Source organism: Pongo abelii, chromosome 8, assembly GCF_028885655.2.
Source record: "Pongo abelii isolate AG06213 chromosome 8, NHGRI_mPonAbe1-v2.0_pri, whole genome shotgun sequence".
NCBI classification, from domain to species: Eukaryota; Metazoa; Chordata; class Mammalia; order Primates; family Hominidae; genus Pongo; species Pongo abelii.
In genome coordinates, this window is record NC_071993.2 from 21,823,975 (window position 1) to 21,841,342 (window position 17,368).

Sequence of the window (17,368 nt, forward strand, 5' to 3'; positions counted from 1 at the left end):
ATCTCCTCGCAGTTCCCTATGTTTATTTCAGAGCCTGCAAGGATCTAGGAGCTCTCCCATGGCTAGGATTGCTTAAGTCCATGTGGGAACGTTGACAGCTGAGGGTCTCTAACCTGTTCTTTCCCTGCCTTGCTTCCCTTTCCTTCCTTGTTTTAGGTATTGCTTGTTAGTTTTTTGTTGAATTCCAGTGTTTTCTCTTGGACAATCTATACAAATTGTGGTTACCTGCTAACTATTTCGGTTCCTAGTGGAAGAGACAAATACAAAATGCCTCTAGTCACCCATCTTGAAACCCCTCTCTCAGTCCTATTTAATTCATAATAATGAATTCATCATAATAATGGGCACTGTTTGTCAGATGTTTACTATGTGGTAGACAGTATACTGTCTACCATGACTGGTGCCTGCACATACCATTAGGGGGCCTGAGGACAATATTAGTATATGCTTCGCATATGCAAGCTAATCCTTGCCCCAGCCCTATGAAATTGTTGGTACCACCCTCACTTTATAGATGAGGTATATGAGGTTGTGTGAGGTTATTTGCATGAGGGAGGAGGATTTGGACTTTTAGCTATTTTCACACCATATTAACCTCTAGGAAAGAATAAGTAATTCAGTCTCTCGGGATGTGGGTTAGGGATAATTTACAGGCTTAATTACTTGCTTGGTTAAATACTTCTCAAGACTATTCCATTCACAGTCTTTTTCCTGAATAAGCCACTGGATGGGTACTTACTTGACCTCCTAGGCAGTTTGAAAGTGGGAAATAGGAACTCAGGTTGGTGAGCATTATTATTTCTGTCATTAGACAGGTATACTTCTGTCTTATTTACCAATCTTGTGTAATTGCATTGGCTTATTAATAAAAACTTAAGTCTAAACAATGTTCTTTTGGCTTCTGCTCATACTGTATTCTTCTCCTGAGATCACTGTTTGTCTCCATCTTTTCACATCTAGTGGGCTGAAAATGCAGCATTTGAGAAGTCAGTGCTATCTCTTCCGTCAGGCTCTCTTTCTTTGCTTCAGTGATACCACAGTCATGGTTTTCTTCTTATCTTACTGGTGTCAGTTTTCTGTATGAACTCCTCTTCTAGGACCCATCCTTGAACTGTTGGAGAGCCTCAACATGTGGTCCTAGGCTGGCGTTTAAGAAAACTTCCATTCCTCCTGTTCCAGTTTTTACCATCTCAGTAAGGGCACTTTTAATCACTAGCCAGAAACCCATGACTTATTCGCCTTCTACCCTGCTACCAAATCTAATTTGTCATCAAGTTTAGATGATTCTAATTTCTAGATGCACTGCAAGTCCTTGTCCATGTTCAGTACTACTACTGTCTTTGTCTGGAGGGACATAATTTTTAATCCAAATTGTGAAATAGCCTCCTAAAAAAAAACCTTTGTTTCCACTCATCCCCGTCAGTCCCTTTGGTACATAGGAGTCAGAGGGATGATCTTTTTAAAAAGTGAGTCATACTATTTGCCTTTGGTGTCTTCCTATTGATCTTAGCAAAAATTCTGAACACCTCTACATGGCTCACAAGGCCTTATGATCTGTTCCTTCCCCTCTCTCCAACTTTGTCTTTTACCAGCCTCTCCACAAGGCTTTAGCTGTATTACCTGTTTTTTTTTTTTTTTTTTTTTTTTTTACATACACAAAAGGTTATTTAATGCAGCACTGTTGGTAATTACACAATTCTGGAAACTAAATGGCCATACATAGGAGAGTAGTTGAATAAACAATTGAACATCCACAAGATAGAGTACTGTGCAATGCTAAAAAAAAGAACAGAATGAGGAATTTCTCTAAAGACAGTTACGATTTCCAGGATACATTTTTTTGTGTGTGTGAGATGGAGTTTTGTTCCTATTGCCCAGTCTGGAGTGGAACGGCATAATCTTGGCTCACTGCAACCTCTGTCTCCCCGGGTTCAAGCAATTCTCCTGCCTCAGCCTCCCAAGTAGCTGGGATTACAGGCATGTGTCACCACACCCAGCTAGTTTTTTGTAGTTAATAGAGACAGGGTTCCACCATGTTGGTCAGGCTGGTCTCGAACTCCCGACCTCAGGTGATACACCCACCTCGGCCTCCCAAAGTGCTGGGATTACAGGCGTGTGCCACCTCGCCTGGCCGATTTCCAAGATACATGGTTAAGTGAAAAAGAGCAACTTAAAAAAGAGGATCTGTCGGGCACGGTGGCTCACGCCTGTAATCCCAGCACTCTGGGAGGCCGAGGTGGGTGAATCATGAGGTCAGGAGTTTGAGACCAGCCTGACCAACATGATGAAACCCTGTCTCTACTAAAAATACAAAAATTAGCCGAGTGTGGTGGTGTGTGCCTGCAATCCCAGCTACTCAGGAGGCTGAGGCAGAAGAATTGCTTGGAGCCGGGAGACGGAGGTTGCAGTGAGCTGAGATCATGCCATTGCACTGTAGCCTGGGCGACTGAGCGAGAGTGAGACTCCGTCTCAAAAAAAAAAAAAAAAAAAGAGGATCTATGATCTATAGTATGCCACCTTTTGTTTAAGAAAGAGAGGCCGGCCGGGCATGGTGGCTCATGCCTGTAATCCCAGCACTTTGGGAGGCTGAGGTGGGTGGATCACGAGGTCAGGAGTTCGAGACCAGCCTGACCAACATGGTGAAACCCCATCTCTACTAAAAATACAAAAATTAGCTGGACGTGGTGGTGTGTGCCTGTAATCTCAGCTACTTGGGAGGCTGAGGCAGGAGCATTGCTTGAACCTGGGAGGCGGAGGTTGTGGTGAGCTGAGATCGTGCCATTGCACTCCAGCCTGGGCAATAAGAGAGAAACTCCACCTCAAAAAAAAAAAAAAAAAAAAAAAAAAAGAAAGAAAGGCCAGGTGTGGTGGCTCATGCCTATAATCCCAGCACTTTGGGAGGCTGAGGTGGATGGATCATTTGAGGTCAGGAATTTGAGACCAGCCTGGCCAACATGGTGAAACCCTGTCTCTACTAAAAATGCAAAAATTAGCCAGGCGTGGTGGTAGGCGCCTGCAATCCCAGCTACCCAGGAGGCTGAGGCAGGACAATCGCATGAACCCGGGAGGTGGAGGTTGCAGTGAGCCAAGACAATGCCATTGCACTCCAGCCTGGGCGACAGAGGTGAGACTCCGTCTCCAAAATAAATTTATAAATAAATAAATAAATAAAATAAATAAAAAGAAAAGAAAGAAAGAGAAAGAAGAAAATATACTGTACCTTATCTGCACATTTGAAAAAGAAACAGAAAGGATAAAAAGGTGTGGTTAGAATGGGGTGGAACAAAGGATAGAAGGAATGGGTATGACACTTCCCTGAATATACTTTTTTAAATAGTTCTGAATTTTACGTTTAAAAAAAGATGGGAAACCTTCTAAAATTGAATACAGCCGGGTGCGGTGGCTCATGCCTGTAATCCCAGCACTTTGGGAGGCCGAGGCCGGCGGATCATGAGGTCAGGAGATCGAGACCATCCTGGCCAACACAGTGACACCCCGTCTCTACTAAAAACACATAAAATTAGCCGGGTGAGGTGGCAGGCACCTGCAGTCCCAGCTACTCTGGAGGCTGAGGCAGGAGAATGGCACGAACCTCGGGAGGCGGAGCCTGCAGTGAGCCGAGATCGTCCCACTGCACTCCAGCCTGGGCAATAGCGAGACTCCGTCTCAAAAAAAAAAAAAAATTGAATACAAAGAGAAATAAATTAATCAAACCGTGTTTCAAATGATTAAGATAACCACTGTGAAGGATGGGGTGGGGAATAACTAACCCAAATTACTTTTCAGCATAGGATTTGGACTATATATCCACAAGCTAAACACAAAAAATACAGAAGTTTCTTGCTTTGTTCAGTTCCTGTTTTTTCTTCTTTCAATATTTCTGGGTCTTTTGGACAAGTTTTTCTGTCTTACTCTTTGTCTAGTTAACACCTACCTAACCTTTAAGCCTTGTCTTAAATATTTTTTTAGACAGGTCTTTCTTGCTTCCTAATATTTCACTCTTGTGGTACCTTTTTCTCTTCCGTTATAGTATGTGTTGGAATTTATATTCATGTATTTGTTTTAATGTTTGCCTTGCTCCTTAAATTGTAAATTCCCAGAGAGCTAAAATCTTGTCTGTCTTGCTCCCTACATTATCCCAGCTCCTAGCTTCATTCCTCATACCTACTGAATATTTGTTTGATGAAAGGAAGGAAGGAAGGGAAGAAAAGGAAAGGAAGGAATCAGTATGTCATTGCCACCCTCTGTATCGTTCTGCAGCTTTGTTTCTCCTCCCTATCCTGAACAGATGAATTTCGGTGTATTTTCCTAGAGCTCATGCATTGTAACATTTAGCTCTGTTTAATTCAATGAATGTCACCTTGATTTTAGTTAAAAACAGCATATGACTTAAATAAGATGAAAATAGAGTGAAGTTAAATAGAAAGCAGATACAGAAGAATTTAAGGTGGATGTTGTACCAGTCCTACCTGAGGAGCAAGGAAGTTGAAGGGAATACATTATTTTCATTTTCAAAGAAAGATTCAGAATTTTAAGCTTTCCTGCCTTGATAGGAAAGGAATATTTTGCTCTGGGTTTTTTTTTTTTTTTTTTTTTTTTTTAACCAGTAAACTGAGTACCAGATACTGTTTCAAAGTGTGATTACTGGATTGCACATTTAGCTGCGTAATTTCCTATGTAAGTATACGTTGATGTAATATAAAAACAATTTAAGTTTTGAGATTGAAGGTCCTTAATCACCACGATTTTGCTTCTGAATATTATTCTTCCAAGGTGTTTTACTGCATGTTGTGATGGTAATTGCAACTTTCAAAGTGTAGTAGAGACATTAGAGGACCTGGTAGTTACAACAGTGTACTTTCCTGACTTACAGATACATTTTTAATGAAAGCATTAACACCAAAATGGCCATAGCTACCATTTATTAAAACTTACTCTGTGGTAGGCATTGCTAGAGCTTTTTTATATGGATATTCTCAAAATCTCACAAAAAGTCTTTAAGGTAGCCATTATCTTTGTTTTATAGATAAGAATAATATGGAGGTTCAAAAGGGTTAAGTAGTTTGATTAAGGGTCGTGTAGGTGACAGATCCAGCATTTGAACCCAGTTTTGTCTTAAGTCAAAAGCCTCTGCTGTTTCAATTTCAGCATGCTGCCTCCAGCTAACTTTTGTTTTCTAATTTTAGAAATTGGAGACTCCCTGTGTAGTACACTTTTCACCCTCATAATAACTAGATAATCGGCATTTTATCTTCCTTTTTTTTTTTTTTCCTTTTTTTGAGATGGAGTCTTGCTCTGTCGCCCAGGCTGGAGTGCAGTGGTGTGATCTTGGCTTATTGCAACCTCCGCCTCTCAAGTGATTCTCTTGCCTCAGCCTCTCGAGTAACTGGGACTACAGGCATGCACCGCCATGCCTGGCTAAGTTTTGTATTTTTAATGGAGATGGGTTTCGCCATGTTGGCCAGGCTGGTCTCAAACTCCTGACCTCAGGTGATCCACCTGCCTCAGCCTCCCAAAGTGCTGGGATTACAGATGTGAGCCACCGCATCTGGCTGCAGTATTTTATTTTCTAAGATACTCTGAAAACACTGAATTCAATAGAAACTCAATATTTGTTGAATTATCTATGGAGTAGCAACCTTTAAAAATGCATATCTTTTTCTCTGCTATGTATTATTAGGAATATAAGGTTTATAAATAATCACTTCATTAACATGCTGTCTCTTTTCTGTGCCTCTTAGCCAAACTTGTTTCTTTTTCTTCCTTTCTTTTTCTTTTTTGGAGACGGTCTTGTTCTGTCACTGAGGCTGGAGTGCAGTGGCACAATCTCGGCTCAATCTCAACCTCCCAGGCCCAAGCAATTCTCCCACCTCAGCCTCCCAAGTAGCTGGGACTACGGGCACACACCACCATGCTTGACACCACACCCAGCTAATTTTGCCTTTTTGGTAGAGATAGGATTTCACCATGTTGCCCAGGCTGGTCCTGGGCTCAAAGGGATCTGCCCACCTTGGCCTCCCAAAGTGCTGGGATTACAAGCGTGAGCCACTTGCACCAGGCCATTCCTTTGAAATTCTTAGAGCAGTTTATAAGATTCTCTATCTTAGTTTTCTAAGTTTGCCCTTTGTGATCTGTTTTTGTTTGTTTATCCTTTAAATGGTAATGTTATTTAGGGTTCTGTCTTTGGTTCTCTTCTCTTGATCACGCTGAGAACTTTCCCTGGGTGATTCCATTTTTGTTCCTTGGCCTTGACCATTGTGTTCATATCAAGAGTTGTAAATAAAATACTTGTGGGGCCACATAGGTAACATAAATGAGTGACATGGTAAGGGATGATGGAGATGCTGATGGATTAAAGTCTGTATGCCCTGTTCAGAGCTCTGGTCAGATTGTTGCTCTTTTATAATATAGTATCCAGTGTTGGCAAATCTTCAGTTTCTCAAGAGATATTAGACATCTAGAGTTCTTAATGGGAAATTTCTTATTTCTGTAATAATTATGAGCAACTGGTTAAAACTTCAACCATAGTGCAGACCAATAGTAAGTATTTTTAGTTTGTAAATTTACTTACTGTAACTTACTATGCTTCTCACTCCTAGATTTATGTCTTCAGATCTGAATTTCCTGCTGGGTTTTAGGCTTATCCCATAGTGTTCTATATATAGGAGTTCTGTGTCCCACAGGCATCTCAAAGACCATGACCCTGAACCTCTAATTTGTATTAGGAAGTGATTTCATTTATAGGAAGTGAATTCATTTATGTGAGTTTGAATCATTATTTCACCACCTACTAGCTCACCAAAAAAGTTACTTTATTTCTTTAAACTTCTGTTTGCTCATATGTGAAACGGGAGTAATATTTACCTCATTGAGTTCTTATGCTAGCACAGTTACTTGCGTACAGTAAGCAAACACTGCTTTCAGTTGCTGTTCCTGTTTCAGGGAATGGTATCACTACATGCACTTACTGATGCTTAAGAGTCATTGGTGACTCTACCCTTATTTTTATTTTTCAGGTCTAATTAGTCACCAGGTTCTATTGGTCTAATAGAATTTTCAGGTCTAATTAGTCACCAAGTCCTTAGAATTTATCCTGCTCTCTACTGCATGTTTCTTCCTCAAACCATCCTTTACCTCTGTTTTGCAGCCCCTTTAGAAATTAGCTTGCGAGGCCAGGTGTGGTGGCTCAAACCTGTAATCCCAGCACTTTGGGAGGCCGAGACAGGCAGATCACCTGAGGTCAGGAGTTTGAGACCAGCCTGGCCGACATGGTCAAACCCCATCTCTAGTAAAAATACAAAAATTAGCTGAGCGTGATGGCACGTGCCTGTAATCCCAGCTACTAGGGAGGCTGAGGCAGGAGAGTCACTTGAACCCGCGGGTAGAGGTTACAGTGAGCCGAGATTGCACCACTGCACTCCAGCCTGGGCAACAGAGCGAGACTTCACCTCAAAAAAGAAACTAGCTTGAGGCTGGGTATGGTGGCTCATGTGTGTAATGCCAGCACTTTGGGAGGTTGAGGTGGGAGGACCACTTGAGCTCAGGAGTTTGAAATCAGCGTGTCAGCATAGTGAGACCCCATCTCTTAACCCACCACCCCCACAACCAACGCAAAAAAAAAAAAAAAAAAAAAAGCCAGGTGTGGTGGCATTTGCCTGTGGTCCCAGCTACTTGGGAGGCTGAGGCAGGAGGGTCGCTTGGCCCAGGAGGTCAAGGCTGCAGTGAGCTATGATTGCACCACTGCACTCCAGCATAGGTGAGAGAGACTCTGTCTCAGAAAACAAACAAACAAAAGATAGAAAAGAAATTAGCTTGAAAAGCAACAACTTCTCTTCCAGTAAGTTTTTTGGCTCACCACTTTTCTCACTCCAGGTCTGAATTAGATACCTCTTTTTCTGTGCTCCTAGCCCCCTGAGGATGTCTCTGTCATAGTGCTCTCCACAACTGTTTGTAATGCCTTTTTTTTCTACGCAAGTTCTTGAAGGCAAAGACTACCTATCTTGAATGGCTTTTTATCTCCAGGGCTTAGAATAATGCCTGGCAAATAATGAGTTCAGTGATGTTTGCAGAATGAATGCATTGGCTAAATGAATATATAATTTTTATGGAGAAATTGTAGATATAAAAAAGATCCCGATGCCCTAATTATAGCTGTAAGGCTTTTTAAAATGTCCCAGTTGTTTTGTTTTCCCTGTTTGAATAAGATTGTAGGTGCTTTAATTTATTATATGTCAATAACTTTATTTATTTATTTATTTGTTTGTTTATTTATTTATTTATTTTTAAAGACAGAGTCTTGCTCTTTTGCCAAGGCTGGAGTGCAGTGATGTAATCACGGCATGGCTCACTACAACCTTGAACTTCCAGGCTCAAGTGATCCTCACACCTCAGTCCCCAAGGTAGCTGGGACTACAGGCGTGTGCCACCATGCCTGGCTAATTTTTATTTTTTGTAGAGACAATATCTCCCTTTGTTGTCCAGGCTATCTTGATGTTTTTTTGGAACAAAGTAAATTGTATTGTTGATATAAATTACTGATTATTGTTGCCCTCTAGGGCTACAGTTGCTAATTTTTTTTTTTTTTTTTTTTTTCTGCAGCCCACTTAGGTTCATTCTTTCCTCCTGTTTCTGTACCTGGGTTTCAGGCTCTTTTTCCCCTCTTGCCCTCCCAAGAGCTCTGGTTTATAGCAGGTTTTCTCGGCCTCCACACTATTAACACTGTGGGCCAGTTATTTCTTGTGGAGGCTGTCCTGTGCATTGTAAGATGTCTAGTAGCATCCCTGGCCTATACCCATTGGATGCCAGTAGCACCTTCCAGGCTTGATAACTAAAAATGTCTCCAGGTATTGTGAAATGTCCCTTGTGGGGCAAAATCACTCCTGGTTGAGAAGGTGGTTTATAGATATTCCCATTTCTTTATCTTGAAAGCCTCTCCTTCTCTATGCTGAGCATGATTTTCTTTTTTAAAAAAAATAAGCACTTTTAAAAAATTAACTTGTTTCCTGTTAACTTATGCTCATCCTCCCACCCTCCCATCCTCTTTTCTAGAATGAATAGCTTCCATTACCCACCTTATTTCTGGCTTTTATCCCTATGGTGCCTCTCAAAGTGTTTTCATCAAGTCTCCCATGATTTTCACCTCCCGTGTTTTCTGGAGTAAATGGAGCTGCCAACTCATAGCCCAGTTCATCATGTCTTAATCGTTCCTCCTCTCCTACCCCTGCAGCTGCCCCATACAGTCAGTCACAAAGTCCTGTCTGTGTTATCGCTGGAATGTCTCTAGAATCTACCAACATTCTTTATTCCCACACCTGTCTCCCACCAGTGTCATCAGCTCCTCTATTTGTCTCTGAATTTCAAGTTGGGCCTGTTCCATTTTAATTTCTACCTTGTCGGCTTTCTAGAACAAGGTCTCTTCCTACTTCAGACTTTCTCAGTGATGATTTCTGGGGCCTTAGCATTTGCCTTTTGGAAAGCTCCTTAGGTGATTTTTATGGAACTCTAATTGCTTCATTCCTCTATTTAAGAAATGTTTTCTTGCTCTTAGAAACTCCTAAAATCCATGACATATTTTTTACAAAGCTCTTTCTGCTGTCCCCTGCTTTTAACAAAAGGCTTTTTGCTAAATAAAAATTCTTTTAGATAACCGCTTCATGAGAAGTCAGTGTTTATTTAGTTACTAGCACAATATTTTTAAAACACCAACAATAAGATTTATAATTGGAGGAGGGATCCGGGAGGAAATGCAAGTTTACTGATTATGTGTGTCTGTGACAAATTTGACTGCTAAGTTATATTTAAATAACATTTATTTTTTTTGCAGGTATTTATAACAGCAATGATGTAGCAGTATCATTTCCAAATGTAGTATCTGGCTCGGGATCTAGTACTCCTGTCTCCAGCTCTCACTTACCTCAGCAGTCTTCTGGGCATTTGCAACAAGTAGGAGCGCTCTCTCCCTCAGCTGTGTCATCTGCAGCCCCTGCTGTTGCTACAACTCAGGTAAGTTGTTACACTATCATGTGACAGGTAGTAGGTGGGTTTCTCATTTTTAAAGTGAGTTTTGTTAAAGGAGAAACAAATGAAATAGGGCCTTCTATAGGAATTTATGAAATATCTCAATTTGTATTAATGTATTAGTGAAAATGATAGGTATTTTTACATGGTATTCATGAGAGAGGATGGATAAGTGTATGGGCACCAACTAATTCTTTTTAATTTCTGGGTTTTAAATTTTGTCTGAATGATATAAAATATACTTTCAGGGGAGCTTTTATTCTTTCTTTAAAAAAGTAGGACCCACAAAATATGAGCCAGTTTTGGACTCTTGTGATTTTTAAAATTCCTTTTATAATTTTTAAAATTACACAAATAATATATGAAATCTTTTTAAAGTTTTAAAAAAACCAGTGTAGGAGAATGTAGGTTAAAAGACCGAATGATCGCTTCAAGCACTACACATTTTTCCTCCTAGTGGGAGAGAACAGTGTTTGTAAATAATGATGAATATATAGGTTTTTCCATTTGTATACCCCCTTTTATCTGACTTCAGATTTATAGTTTGATAGGTGACCTAGTCTATAGGATGTTTTTCTGCTTTTTTTTGAGACGGAGTCTCACTTTGTCACCCAGGCTGGAGTGCAGTGGCGTGATCTCAGCTCACTGCACCTCCACCTCCTGGGTTCAAGTGATTCTCCTGCCTCAGCCTCCCGACTGGCTGAGATTACAGGCACACGCCACCATGCCTAGGTAATTTTTGTATTTTGAGTAGAGGCAAGGTTTTGCCGTGTTGGCCAGGCTGGTCTTCAACCCCTGACCTCAGGTAATCCGCCTGCCTTGGCCTCCCAAAGTGTTAGGATTACAGGCGTGAGCCACCGCGCCCGGCCAAGACGTTTTAAAAGTAAGAGTCAAATAAGAGAAATTGTAATCCTGTTTTATAAAGAGGACAGTGCATGGGGAAGGCTGTACCCAATCCCCCTGAATTACACCCGCCTTCCCCAAAGATAATCATTTAAGATTTCCAAAGTATATTTTTTTATTTATTTGGAATTATGTATAATTTTATTTTCATTTCTCCGAAGCTCTAGTAGTCTTTTAATGGTCAAGAAAATGGTCACAGGGACAAATGTCTAATAATGAACAACTAGTTAAAATAATTGTTTATAAGTTCCTGTCAACTTAAGCTTTATGGATGCGTGCATAATTTCCATTGCGTGTGTTGTTAGGATATATATACGCTTTTCTGGCAAGCGCAACATTAGATTATTTTGATGCATTTGTGTGAATGGCACAGTGAAAGCAGTTGCTATTAAAATTACGTATTAGAATCAACCCCAGATAGTACAGCACAGAAAATCAATGGCATGATTAGTAGTATCGTCTTTGAAGATGACGGTGAACTATTTGGTGAACCTCCCAACTTGAGTTAGAGGAGTTTGACTACTTTAGCAGAGTTTTTCTGTAGTTCATGTCACTAAAAGTGAGGTAGCCATAACAGGGGTTTGGGGTTAGAGAGGGTGAAAGGATAAATGAAAGAATGGCTCCTATAAATGGTTTTCTCTCTTTTAATTAAGTATAACCATATGCTGTTGATAGTTTTATATCCTTGGACAAAGTCTCACATGAACATTTTCAATGTGCATTTCTCTTTTCTGTCTTTATAAAAGTCTGTTTAATTACCCTCTGATTAATTCCCGGCTGAATTAAGCAAAAATCCTCATTTCTTCTCATTCATTATGTTTGTGAGCCAGGGGGTTGGCATTAGGGAAGTGGTAGAGAAGAGGAATTTATACCTAGAGGGAAAATTCCACTTAACATGTGACTCAACTGAAGAACAAAGAAATCAGAGTTGTAAGTAACCCAGGATTCAGTTCAATTAAAATCTTTACTATTTATCCCCTCTCCATGTTTCAGAAAGATGGGTCTCTTACAAATGTGATCATCCAGTTAGATTTACATGCTGTGTACTGAGATACCTGCATCTGTGTTTCTGTTCAGCAGTAAATGCTTTCTGTCGTCAAGCTGAAGCTTATTTAGTCTGGCTTATCTGGTGCTGCTGTAGCAACCATCAGTCTCCAGGCAACTGAGGCACGTTGACCTCTCAGTTGAACTGAGTGCTGAACTACTTCAATTTAGCTGCCTGAGACAGTAGTAATGGTGTTGAATGTGAAAAATGTGAAATTTTCTAGGCAATGTGCAAAGGAAAGGATACAGAAATATTTAAATAGAATTGATAGGACTCTTAAAATTGGGGATGCATTTAGCAATTGAATCATTTTTTACAAAACGACAAAGTTTATTCCTGTTTCACTCTCATATAGACCCTGTTTGTTTTCAAGTCTTACATTAATTGTGTTTAGATAGTCACATCCTAGTGTTGTATTTAGGGTTGCTCTAAGTAGTTGATTTGAGAGCAATGCAGTAAGATAAATGGGTGAATAACAATTATCAATATTTAAAACGTAATTCTAGGCTGGGCGCGGTGGCTCATGCCTGTAATCCCAGCACTTTGGGAGGCCACGGTGGGTGGATCACCTGAGGTCAGGAGTTCAAGACCAGCCTGGCCAACATGGCGAAACCCTTATCTCTACTAAAAAATCAGCCGGGTATGGTAGTTCAAGCCTGTAGTTCCAGCTACTCGGGAGGCTGAGGCCGGAAAATTGCTTGAACGTGGGAAGTGGAGGCTGTAGTGAGCCGAGATCGTGACACTGCATTCCAGCTTGGGCCAACAGAGCCAGACTCTGTCTCCCAAAAAAAAAAAAAAAAAAGTAATTCTAGAAGTCTTACCACAACTGTTAAGAAAACCATCATACTTGCAAGCAAAAACTTTAATAATAGTGATAGATGATGGATATATTAAACTTGAATAACGTTTTGTGCCCCCACACCCTTAATGAAAGTAGTTTTTATTGATTGGATTGGTGCCAGCAGGATAAAATCCAGAGGTCATTTTTGCTTTTCGTGATATACATTTTAAGTAAATAGACCTCTACATTGCCTTATTTGGTATCTTAAGAATTGTTCCCTGGGCCGGGCGCAGTGGCTCACACCTGTAATCCCAGCACTTTGGGAGGCCGAGGCAGGTGGATCACCTGAGGTCAGGAGTTCGAGACCAGCCTCAGCATGGAGAAAACCCATCTCTACTAAAAATACAAAATTAGCTGGGCGTGGTGGTGCATGCCTGTAATCCCAGCCACTCGGGAGGCTGAGACAGGAGAATTGCTTGAACCTGGGAGGCGGAGGTTGTGGTGAGCCGAGATCACGCCATTGCGCTCCAGCCTAGGCAACAAGAGCGAAACTCTTGTCTCAAAAAAAAAAAAAAAAAAAAAAAAATTGTTCCCTGGAAAGTGGTCAAGGAGATAAGATTGGGAAGGGCTAGTAGAAGTTAACAACTTAGAATAACTTGAAACTTGATTTGTGCTGGGAAAAGGAGATTCTTGTAAAATTGGCAGGTGGGGGGTGGGGAGGGGAGTCTGATAGCAGCACACATTTTGGGGAAAAAAACCTTTAAAAAACTGATTTTATATTCTTCTTCTTCTTTTTTTTTTTTTTTTTTTGAGACTACAGGCGCCCGCCACCACGCCTGGCTAATTTTTGCATTTTTCATAGAGATGAAGTTTCACCATGTTGGTCAGGCTGGTCTCGAACGCCTGACTTCAGGTGATCTGCCCACCTTGGCCTCCCAAAGTGCTGGGATTACAGGTGTGGGCTACTGCGCCCGGCCTCTATTTTATATTCTTAAGTGTTAAACCCTTTCCCACGACCCTTTCAACAGACAACAGACTAGTTTTTAGAGTAATGGCTCTTTCACAAATAATTGATAGGAAGCCTGCTTTACTACATACTAGTATATCAGTAATAGAGTAGTTTCTTAACATTGCGGGAGGAGCGGACTCCTGTCCATGTGACTGTTAATCGTGTGCTCTGCCCTTGTTGGATCAGGGGTAGAGGTATAAATTAGTTTATGTAGGAGTGTCATTAATTTTTCATTTTGCCTTTCAAATCCTGCTGTTTCCTAGTTCTACAGTCATTCTGTACTGTCTTTGGGAGAATGCAGGTGCTTTTTTTTGTTTGAAAGATGATTTCTTTAGTAGAAGAACTTAAGACTGAATGCAGTGAAACATAATTGCATTCCGTTACATCCTACTTTCTGAGTTTTGCGTTTGAAATACAATCTTCATGTGATAATCGTGGCTTCTTGTCTATCCCATGTTACTGTTAAACAAAATGATGTAGACTTAAACAACATTTAAAGTAAAATAAACTTCCAGGGTTTATGTGATATTTAGTAAATGCAGATATTTCGTGTTTTTGTTGTTGTTGTTTGTTTGTTTGTTTGAGACGGAGTCTCACTCTGTTGTCCAGGCTAGAGTGCAATGGCACGATCTCGGCTCACTGCAAACTCTGCCCCTGCCGGGTTCAAGTGATTCTCCTGCCTCAGCCTCCTGAGTACCTGGGACTACACACGTGTACCACCACGCCTGGCTAATTTTTGTGTTTTTGGTAGACATGGGGTTTCACCATGTTGGCCAGGCTGGTCTCGAACTCCTGACCTCATGATCCACCCACCTCAGCCTCCCGAAGTGCTGGGATTGCAGGCGTGAGCCACCTCGCCTGGGCATATTTCGGTATTTTAAACATACAATTTAGTGACTAGAGTTTCGCAGATTTCTGTGACACTTTCATCTTAATTAGCTTCGAATATTTTGTTTTCCAATATGATTATGTATGTGAGTCTTTATATAGGGGAAGTTGTCTAAGATGTAGTCTCTGATTTCTTTTCAGATGATGTCCAATAAGGACACTTTAATTCTGCTTGAGAAAATGGTTTAGTTTCTCAGGCAGATTCAACTGACTTCTGGGGTGATATTTATGTTTATACTTTATTAGTCAGAATGTAAATTTCTTCTGCTTTCAATAATATAATGACTTACAATTTTAAGGAAATTAACCTTTCTGAGGAAAATCAGTTTTTGTAACCTTGGTAACATCTCTTGTTACCAGATGATGAAAAGGTTCAGTCACAGTCACATATCTGTAAGTCTGGAATTAAGACAGCCTGATTCCTTAGCCTGCTCTCTTATTACTAATTGTTACTGTTAAAATGAATTTCCCAATTATGTACTTCTTATGCTAAGAGGTATTTCCTTGGAAAACGTTGTTAGTAATTTTACTGTGTTCATTTGTGTGATGCAATGCAAAAGAGCAGAAATTTGAGTCAGCAAAAGTCCTGGGTTCCAGGAGTTTTGCTACTCACTCATATAACCTTGGGCAGGTCTTTTAATTTTTGTGAGCCTCAATGTTTCCATATGTAAAATGGGAATACTTTAAGTACCTGTTCTACCTGCTGTACGGATACTTTATGAGGTTCAAATGCAGACCATAAAATACTTTAGAATTCATGGTTATTGACTTCAGCTGTTAATCTTCAGCATAATTACCAGTGAGAAAAGAAATTGTACAGGAACACTTCCTGTATTGGAAATAGTATTAACAATTTCTGTTAAAACTCATATAATTCATGCTAACATAGATAAATGAATTTTAGCCAGTATATATATTCAGCTGTGGATTAAGGTCTTCTCCAGTTCCAAAATTATTTCAGTAGCTGCCTTTGTCCTAAAGTAATTTTTTCCCGGAAAGGTAAGAGCTATATTGATAAGATATTAACCAGTTAAGAAACCTACTTAGAATTGGTTGGTTAATCTATACAGTCCTGTTTTCTGCTCATGAGTGTTCAGTGATGGTTTAACTACACTTCATTCCCTCCTACTACTTTATGGAAACTCAATTGTGGGGCATTTTGGCATTAGCCTAAACAATGGTTTTGAATACGTTAAGCTCCTAACAATTAGGGAGCAGTTTGGAGCATTGAATAATGTGGAATGATGCAATTGAACCTGACAGCTTCAACAGTCAGCCTACTCATGGGACCTGAAAGTTGTTCACACTTGGTTTCACCTCTCATCACATGCTGAGTATTGAAGCCTTACTGGTGGTAGCTGACACAGAAATGGGTCTGCTATCAGAATATGTTCTTAGTAAATATAAAGTTTGAATTGAGCTGGAGAATATGTGAAACTTTCAGTTGTTCCCTAATCCATGTTTAATGTTCATTCATGTTTTTGCTGGAAACTTTTCTCATCAAATATATTGTGTTCCCAAATTCAAACAATAATATAAATTGGATCTCGAAACATTCAAGTCCTTACATTCTATGTGCAGCATTGCTATGTTATCAAATACATAGTTTAAAACATTACTGCATAATGAGGCATTTATGCTATCTAATTTTTCTTAGGGAAATAGGTTTTAATCTTTGAAATATAGCCACAGTTCAGAATATAATTGGTAAGTTGTATTTTCTAATGATTTTAATGGAAAAATAGAAACCACAATAGCTTGCGAAAATAATTTTTAAAGTTAAGCTAAAATGTGAGCGCTTACCATGTGTCAAGCATTTTTTAAGCCCTTTGCATATATTAACTCAATTCTCACATCGTTCCTATGAGGTAGATACTGTTATCCTCATTTTCCAGATGGAAATTGAGGACAGAGAGGTTTAATAATTTACTCAAAGTGAGATAGCTTGGCTTATGATATATATGGTGATAATAAAATGTTTTTCCCTCCTGAAACTATATATGAATTAGGAATTTAAAAAGTAAATACGCAATTTAGTGAGCCTGAATATTTTTGGAAGATTGCATTTTTAAGTCATGTGTCAGGGCTGAAAAGCTTGAAGCAGCTACTTTAGAGCTTTTTTGAATCCCTTGACTTTAATGTTTATTGACAGGTTAATTGTGCATTTAAAAAAAATGCTTGCTATATATAACCTGTTCCTGTATGATTGAAGTATGAAGTTTCAGATTTATCTCTAGATGATACATTGCTCTTAATACAGTGCTTTCCAAAGGTGAAATATTTTCATAGGTATGAGTCTTTCGAACCTAATTTTTCTTATTATTCTGCCCTTATCAACATTAGGCAGGAAAAAAATCCACCAAAACAGTGTCCACTTTTAAGTTTCACATTCAGTTAATTGAGGAAACTTGAACCTTTTTTCCCCCCACGCAGTCGACTCCTTTAGAATGAGCCAAGTTCCTAGGAATTTGACAGTTACTACTTTATAAGCAAGCTCTTTTAAAACATCTCTGTGGTCATAGGCAGATATTTGAAAATATAAGAGGTAAACTCTTAATAACAGGAGAAATTATAAGCTGAAATATATTTTTATCTTAATATTTTAATATGGTATGCCAGTCTACTTAGGAAATATAATATGGTATGCCAGTCTACTTAGGAAATACTAAGTTTCTTTTATTTGTTTTGAGTTTGAATACTGCCTTGGTAGAGACTTGCAGATGTT

At 39.7% G+C, this 17,368-nt stretch overlaps 1 protein-coding gene across 22 annotated transcripts in view; it reads left to right on the forward strand.

Moving 5' to 3' along the window:
* MLLT10 (MLLT10 histone lysine methyltransferase DOT1L cofactor) overlaps positions 1-17,368 on the forward strand; it is a 226,161-nt gene that overhangs the window by 186,936 nt on the left and 21,857 nt on the right. For all 22 annotated transcript variants that reach the window (XM_054522034.2, XM_054522041.2, XM_054522035.2 and 19 more), the window contains one exon: positions 9,824-10,002. In XM_054522034.2, the coding sequence (XP_054378009.1) occupies positions 9,824-10,002 (179 nt within the window). The remainder of the gene's footprint in view (positions 1-9,823; positions 10,003-17,368) is intronic.